Source organism: Euwallacea similis, chromosome 1 (genome assembly GCF_039881205.1).
Source record: "Euwallacea similis isolate ESF13 chromosome 1, ESF131.1, whole genome shotgun sequence".
NCBI classification, from domain to species: domain Eukaryota; kingdom Metazoa; phylum Arthropoda; class Insecta; order Coleoptera; family Curculionidae; genus Euwallacea; species Euwallacea similis.
This window is the reverse complement of record NC_089609.1, coordinates 1,567,781-1,576,222: the sequence shown is the minus strand read 5'-3', so window position 1 is coordinate 1,576,222 and position 8,442 is coordinate 1,567,781. Positions and strand designations below refer to the sequence as shown.

Genomic DNA, 8,442 nt, shown 5'->3' with positions numbered 1-8,442 from the left:
GACCAGGAGGGCCAGGAGGACCTGGCGGGCCTATTGGACCGGGAGGTTCTGGTGGGCCATATGGACCGGAAGGATTCGTTCCACCAAATAGGCCATATAGAATAAATCCTCCCAGATATTTTGAGACACATTCGCCTTCTGGGATACATAAAGTATCAACAGGACCACAGTATTTGCCTCCAAAAGTTATAACTACAATTAGACCAAACATGCCTCCAGAGATTATTACCACCCCACGTAAACCAATAGTGCCTCAAAACTTTCCTTTGACTACACTTGTGTCAGCCTATTTGCCTGCGAAAAAAGTTGGATATCAATTTTAGCGATCTTACAAAAGCAATAAGGGTTTCAAATCTATTTGAACAATAAAAAATAACGACTAATTATTTAAAACAACCTCACGGTAAGGGGTAAACCATTAATGATTGATAATAATTTAAAGTACGCCTTTAAACCAATGAAAAGCTGATAATAACTGAGTTTTTTTTCTAACCCACACCAAAAAAGACGTGAAAGAAGCAATATCGCTGCTGCTCATACATATGTCGTTGATGTCTTTGTTCAATTCCGACGGCGTCAAATCTGCACAATTCCACGGCCAGTTCGACGCGCAAAATTGCAACCATTGCCTGAAGGCTCAAACTGAATATGGCAAAATGGGCAATTTCCTACACACATTTTACTTATTATTCGGCAATGAAATCACTTTCCTATTTTTAAAGAAATTTATAATTTAAGTATCACAGTCAATTTGCTTCGTAGGCGTGAAAAATCAGGGTGATTTTGGTCTGGCTTCTTCACACTTAATATCCGGACTCACGCAGGCGGCTAAGGTGATCAGATACGGAATCACATTCTCCTCCATCACTCCTGTGAATAAATGCGCCCATGGGCCTTTAGCGTAAATGCCCACGTCATCAGCCCCGTGGGTCTCTTTTTCCCTTGGAGCGGCTGCAGGCCATTGATATTCAACTTCATCTGCAGAAATTTTTGACTAAAATTTTGTTAACATTAGGGAGAAATTAAGCGTACTCATTTCTTCAAGGGTGGGAACGTATCTCTGCCCATTCCTCAGCACTGGAGTGTACCCAGGGCCATTGGCGTAGTTTAAAATCGTGTAGGGGTTGTTGTCTTTACCTAGTCCCGCGTAGCCGAAGACGTCGCTGCCCCTAGCCGCGTACCCTGCGTAGCTCATGGTATGGGCGTGGTCTGAAATTTCGCGTTATTCGTTAGGTGAATCACTCGCAATCTACTCACTCACCTGAGGTGACAACGATGAGGGTGTCCTGCTCTTTAGTTATAGACACAGCCTTCTCAACTGCCTTGGAAAATTCCGCAGTTTCATCCAGAGCCTTGTGTGCCCAGCTGTAGTGGTGGGCAGTATCGATTCTACCTCCTAGACGAATTTTGTTAACAGAATTTTAATGGGATCATAAAAACGCACCCTCGACGAAAAGGAAGTAGCCAGAAGAGTCGTCTTTGGTTAGAACGCGGATTGCAGCCTCAGTCATCTCGGCCAAGGAGGGCTGAATATCCGGGTCTCTTTCTATGTTATACCACATATGTCCAGGCTGGAACAGACCTGTAGGACAATTTATTGAATTTCTCATGGGCTTTTACGTTAGTTCACCATACCCAAAAGGTAGTCAGTAGAGTCCTTGACATTAAGCAGTTGCTCCCTATTCCAGACATATTCGTAGGATTGATTGCGGCTCTCTCTCAACTTCTTCCACCCCTCGATCAAGTTGAGGCCGTCGGATCTGAAGCCCTTATTGCCCTGCTCGTCTACGGTTTCTTTGGGCAGCAAGTTCATTCTTCCCCCACCTAAATCATCTCTTCACAGGTCACTGAATTTCAGAAATATGAGCGTATGAACCTAAAATAACGTTCAATCCTTGACCAGTCTCCCTGAAGATGAGCTGATGAGCAATATCTTCACACTCTCGTATATCGCCGTGTAGGTGCATGACGTCAGTGTCAGTTTCCCAGTGGCGTTCGGCGGTGTGGGCGTAAATTGCTGTAACAAATTAATTTGCGAAAAGGCCATGGAAACCACGAAAGTGATGCAGAGCATTGGGTTTCTTGATTTGTATGAAATTTCTAAGTCAAGTTAGCAGGATGGTATTGGCCCTAGAACTTCTTGGACGAAGAGTCTTGAAATAAGCTGGGGACATTAACAGGGCAGGGATTTTTATTCAAGAATCAGTGGCGGCGCTCGTTTTTCAGATCTGGGAGAAGTGCAGTGACAGAACAGTTTTTTCGTTGAATTGCTAGGTTTTCTTCATTCCCCTTTAAGAACGCCTCTGATTTTTGAAATTCGACTGAATCATCGATTGTTGCTTTTTTTGAAAAATTATTGAACTTGAAAAAAGAGTGTTTAATGCTAATAACTTCCCCAGATTGGAAATAATCAACTGATTTCTTAAGAATCTTGTGCAAAACACAAAAAAGAAAATGAAAAGGAGTAGTAAAAGAATGAAAAAATTCTGAGGGAAGCGGGAATCGAACCCAGGCATCCACGCCATATGTCTGCTCTTAAAAATCGATGATACACAGTTCTAACTTTGGTTCGCTTCCCGGTTGGACCAACCTTTTTCCAAATTTTTTCCAGAAGAAAAAATACTACAACTTAAAATAAATATCTTTGCTCTGCTGAGAGTAATAATTGGACAGAAAAGACAGTAAAAATCATCTAAAAATGCATGAATTTTTAGATTCATACTCGAGAAAAAGAAAATAGACTCCGCCCTTCCTCAAACTTCTGAAAACCAGAAAATGTCTATAGTAACCATCAAATGTGAGCAAACCCACATAACTCCATTTCTGTGGAAATTACTTTCTAGGACATAAAATTACTGTGATATTGTGCTGGCCCTAATAGCAATGACTTCGGACTTAATAATAGCTTTCGCTTATTAGTCATTATATATGGTAATTAAATGCGATCAAGGCTAATAACCTAAACAAGGAAATAATTATTAATAGAATTTATTAGAATTAATAAAATCAAACACCCGGCGTAAGGTTGACGCGAACTTTTTTATCCGATACCCCTGGTGCTGGACTTACCAGCAGGCGAAGCGTGTGTGACCCTGGTGGTGGTCACTAATCCGGTCCTCTTCCCTTTGAGCTGAAACAGTCTCGCAAGGGAATCGACTTGGTTCTCCTTCTGGTTCATGGCAGTGCAGTTTTTCAGGTTAACAGCAGCAGTCACCCCAATTGTTCCCAAATTCGCTTTCACCCCTCCAAGGTAAGCTGTAGCCGAGCAGGCCGAGTCTGCAGTTTGATGGTCCACGCAGTAAGTCTGCAGGAGAAAGTGATGCAGAAAAGATTAAATAATGATGCAAGTGCAACATCGAAGTCACCATTGTGTTGTAACCTTTAAGCGAAATGTCGTCATTTTTTGCCGGTATTTGCATTTCAATCGAGGTCCAACCCAGGGGTTTTTTGCTTACCTTGGACAGTCCCGTAAAAGGGAATTCTTCGAAGGAGAGCGATTTTTCTTCGCCGCCCAAATACACTCTGGTGGCAGCCACCGTGGGGATGGACATGCCGTCCCCCAGGAATAGTATCACGTTCTTGGCGGTATCTAGAAAGATTCTTATTGACAGATAAATCTAAGAAATTCGGGTACTTACTGAAATTAAGCCGATAACCGAGTCTCTCAGCTATCGCACTCAACGCGTTATTCTTCCAGTACTCTTTGGTCTTCTCCCTGGCGATTTCGTCCTCAGTTTTGTTCCTCATAAGCTTATTGGCAAAAGGGATGACTTCATCATCTACACAGTGTTGAAAATAGATATAATCAAATCTCAATGGAGGACTCATCACAAACCCTGCTCGTCAGGTCTTTTTTGGATTTTCTTAAGTGGTGGTTTACTGCTGCAAACGCATGCAAAAACACTAATCAAAACCAGCACTTTTTGCACCAACATCTTGAAGCTTGAGGACAAAGACTGCGCAGGACACCCGGTATAAGCAAAACTACTCACTTTCCCTAATACATTTCGTTTAATGTGGTTTAAGCAATACAATGGATAAAATGGGATTAACGGGTACAACGAATTGAATTGATATAAATATCAATTCAGCAAAGCAATCAGTAGTCTCTCTCCCTCTTCGGTGCATAATTTTAAGGTCAAAGAGTGAGAAGGCGCCAGCATTCGCGGCTGCAAATCAATTAAAAAAGTTCGTTAATTTGTAGTTCTGCAGGAACGCTTCTTGATTTTAATAATGTCGTCCTTGTCCCGGGTTTTTGCGTCCGTTTCAATCGATTTTTGCCCCATTTCGATGAAATTTCTTATGAAATTTCGAATTAGCAAACGGTAAAGCGTTCGAGTAACTGGATAATGCGGTTTTGTACCGTTGTGATAGGCGATTAAGGACGTTTGGAAATTGGTCCGGTTGTTTGCGATTCGAAGGCCTTCGTGGGTCAATGAAGATCTGGTTGACCTACGAGATATCTAGGGCCGGCCTTAGCAGGTCTGTCGTCCTGGGCGACATTTTTTACAGCCGCCTTGGGTCGTCGCCTAACCCCGCCCCCCGTGAGCCCGGTACTGGAGGCGTCAATTAAAAATTTTTAACCGCTAAAACCGCTGAATTTTTGTTGAGATCTGAGAAACTAACTGTGCCCCTGGAACTTTTCTAAATCAGTGAAAACTATTTTGGCACAAGTTTTAAGGAAACGCTCAGGCTAAAAAAACACGTACGCCCCTGGAATTTGCGTAATAAGTTTCTAAAGACACGTCCATGTCTTACTGGAATTTGCGCGGATTATTGGGAGTTTTTATACGTATTTTGGTGAATCACTCAATAATATTTTTATTTTTGAATATAAAAAAGTCGGTGTGCCCATGGAATTTGCCTAATAAGTTCGTGCCCGAAATTCGAAATTTTTTGCCGCAGCGAATCATTTAATTTACGAATAAAACATACGTACACGTCTAGAATTCGACCCAATTCAGCCAGTTTCATGGACATGTCTGTCCAGCCTGCCAGTTTTCTATGCTAATTAAAGGGCAATTTTTTGGACAGGTAATGTCTCTCTCGAGAGAAAGAGAGATGAAACAAACGCCACAAAGGAAAATCCAAACTGACAGGGCAGCAGGCATGAAAATTTGGCCCTTTTCCAAATGTCTGAATTTTCGAATCCCCGGCGCGTTACATAAGCCTGAAACTGATGGGGCCTACTTAACCTACTTATATAAAGCGCAAAAACCGACCGTACCTAAATTGGCAAACGCAAACGGTACCCGAGGAGCAAAAACTATGCCATATTGAGCAGTCGACGAAATCTTTGGTTCCAAATTGATTTGGTAGTAGGAAATTGTAAATGAGCTCATTGTTAATCTTAACACACCAGAACTAGCAGTTTTTGCGTGTGACAAAAGTCACTTACCTAACATTTCTTTGGTATTTTTCAATATTGCAAATCCTATTCAGAGTAGCAGTGAAGTAAAATTCTGTCATGCTTCGAGGACAAAATGTACCAAAATGCGTCTTTTACTGCGTAGAAATTTATCGTAGGAACCACCAACAGAGCCCTGGGCAAGTTAACACCACACGCAGGTAAGTGTTAACTTGCCCTGGGCAGTTAACATCACACTCCCTGAGCAGGTTAGCTAATACTACACCTCCTGGGCACCGCACTCCCTGGGTGCGGTGTTAACTGCCCGGGGCAAGTTATCATGTCCCTGTGTGTGGTGTTAGCTTGGCCAGAACTATACCCCTTAGATCATCCAGTTTTTCCTTATTCTCTCGCGTTGCTTCGTAAACAAATGATAATTGAAGAAACCAATGAAGATACGTACTAATTTGCGGGTTATGGCTCGATAAACTCAAATTGCCTTCAAATCCCTTGATTTAAGAATCCCCAGTTTTTTGTTCTCATGGGATCAATGGCAAGGTCTCCTCAATCAAGCGTTGAATAGGTTTTTTAGCTTTCATGGTAAATCGAGATTTCATTAAGTAATTAATAGTTTTAAAGCGATGTTTTACTTAAAACAACAATTCGAGGAATTTTTGGAGGAAGTTTCGAGGGGAGGAAGGGGCGTTGGATAAAAGGGAGGATTTTTTCACTTAGAATTAAGAGGTTTTTTCGAGCGAACAGTGGTTGATATTGGAGGGGAGCGCAATTTTAAATTCCTTAAAAACACGTTTTTTGCGAAAAACGTTTTTATTTTCCAATAGCAGAAAAAGTGCCTAAAACTGGATCAGAAAATCGCTCATTAGAGTTGCATACATGGTTCCACCAGGGGATGCTGGCTGCTCAGCAGAATTTGACGAATGGATATCCTTTAATTCGCCGATTCAGTAAAACAAAATTCTCATAAATACCTTGGTTTATTTCTCCATTAATATGAAATACATTTGCCTTATTCTCTAGTGATATAGAATTCTTCGTTATTATTCTAGCTTTGACATGGAGTACAATATGGCCTGTTCAAACCTTTGGACTGGAGCAACAAACAGTTTCATCGACATTTTAGTCGAGATCAAGCAAAAAGGATTTTGCTTTAGTTGAACATTTCAAAAGCTCGGATACACGAAGGGACGAAATAAATATTCTTATTGCGGATCTGCGTTGTGCTGTTGCACTAACAGTTCAAGAATTCTTCGGAAAAACCTTAAACTTCTATTAAAAAACCTTGCAGGTTCAGAAAGAGAAAGAAGAACGTACCACGTAACAAAAAAAAAAAAAAAATTTTTAAATTGGCCTTACCGGGAAGCGAACCTGAACCTGCACTCGTCACAGCTGTACTTAAGGCAAAGTGCTAGCTTTAGGCAGGTCCGGTTCGGATTCGATTCTTGGTCGGGCCGACTTTTAAAATTTCACTCAACGCTTGAAAAAATCTCTCAATTTCACTGTTGTAATAGCCATTTTAGTGCACATACAAATATTGTCTTTCGTCTGTATATCAACGGTCAGTAAATACCTCTACAACAATCTAAATGGTTATAGTTAATTTTTATCCAGACAAGCTCACAACGAAATGGAGCAAAATTCCTGCGGATTTCTTTGATTAAGAAATTGTGCAGTCATCGAGGCTCCATTATATTATTTCAGTTATAATTAGCCATATATCGAGTTGTATATAGGGTGTCTCAGATTACTATGTGTTGCGGTGAATATCTCGGAATCTGTTAAAAGGTCCGGAAAAGTATACATGAAAAAATTATGATAATCTACTGGAAACATAAAGGAAAGATGTTTTTGACTAACGTGAGGGCTGAAAGACGCGGCACGCACCAAATGTGCCTCTTTGATGTAAACACACATGGAATTACTGAGTCTGTGTATTTACAAGCACTTTTATCCCCTGACACTTTCTGCTAATTTTTGGGTTTATTTTGCTGAATTTCTAATAACTGAGAGATATTCATCGCAAATAAAAATCAGGGACACAATGTACAGGGTGTCTGATTTAGGGAGCCCTCTATCGCTAACTGCGAAACGGTAAGAATTGCAAAATCAGATAATGGTAAAAAAGTTGCCATTTTTGGAAGGTTTTAATGTACCGTATGTGGCGTTGCCAGATTGTGTTTGATCTCCGAGATTTTTCGATAAATGTAAGATTAGGAAAAATCTTGAAAATAAAGGGAAACACCCCAATAAGACATCCTGTGTAGGTATATGTGTAGATAGGTACCTGGTGTAACCATTTATTGAGTGAAGAATAGCTTTTGATCCTCCGAGAAAAACTGATAGGGCTCCTCGTTTTAGAGTACCAAAAATGAATAAATGAGAGTAATATTAAAAATAATATGAGTGGTAGAAGTGAAGCCTAAACAGCACCATAAGTAGTTCCTAAGCCCTCTCATAGTGGCAGCCCAAAAACTGACATCCCGTAGATACATGTGCTATTTGCTATTTTAAATAAATAATTCCCGCTTAATACGAAAACGTGGAGGCATACTGAGTAAAATACGATATATTTTATTATGACTTTAAGGTTGTTTTTTTTTAATTTTAAGAGGCGTAAAATAAGTAAAATCACGTCCGAAAAACTGTGGTCAGCTGTCCGACTATTGAGCTTTACCGCAGCTGACCGCGTCCAATTTGCCTTTGTTCTTTCCCATCCCCATGGGAGCGTATCTTCTTCTAACCCTTAGACATGGTCAAAACCTCTGAAGCCGCAGAGGTTGACGTGCAATTGGAGATAGGAGGCCTTCAATTACCTCGACGCCACTGTGACCTCCCCAAAAGGCCGCAGACCTTTCGTCAGGGACACCACATTGGGGACGACTCTGGTGGTTAGTCATATTTTGAACATCTGTCAAGTCTGATTTTCAGTTCGGCTATTTTCGGAGCCTTTCGTGCTCAATTGGGTTTATCAACTAAATTTCGGCAGATCGACGGGAACACCGTGAGTGGAAAGACGTTGATGGGGGATGTCGCACTCAGAATGGGTCCATGAAAGTAAATGATCGGAGTAAGATGGG

General features: G+C 41.0%; 1 protein-coding gene across 1 annotated transcript; it reads right to left on the bottom strand.

The window, feature by feature from the left end:
- Positions 1-712: 712 nt before the first annotated feature.
- Positions 713-4,060, bottom strand: LOC136414979 (membrane-bound alkaline phosphatase-like). The gene is made up of 10 exons (XM_066399322.1): positions 3,836-4,060; positions 3,639-3,779; positions 3,456-3,589; positions 3,070-3,304; positions 1,877-2,017; positions 1,636-1,824; positions 1,445-1,582; positions 1,262-1,396; positions 1,033-1,209; positions 713-978 (listed from the first exon to the last, which is right to left on the bottom strand). Exons 1-10 carry the CDS (start codon positions 3,933-3,935, stop codon positions 773-775), a joined length of 1,596 nt encoding a protein of 531 aa, XP_066255419.1. The 5' UTR covers positions 3,936-4,060; the 3' UTR covers positions 713-772.
- Positions 4,061-8,442: the final 4,382 nt, after the last annotated feature.

Bases quoted from the DNA above. Each gene is read 5' to 3' on its own strand.
- LOC136414979 (XM_066399322.1), bottom strand. From the start codon at position 3,935: ATGTTGGTGCAAAAAGTGCTGGTTTTGATTAGTGTTTTTGCATGCGTT. The intron at 2,018-3,069 runs GTAAGTCCAGCA...AATTTGTTACAG, and splicing joins CACACACGCTTCGCCTGCTG to CAATTTACGCCCACACCGCC. The intron at 1,397-1,444 runs GTGCGTTTTTAT...AAATTCGTCTAG, and splicing joins CTACTTCCTTTTCGTCGAGG to GAGGTAGAATCGATACTGCC.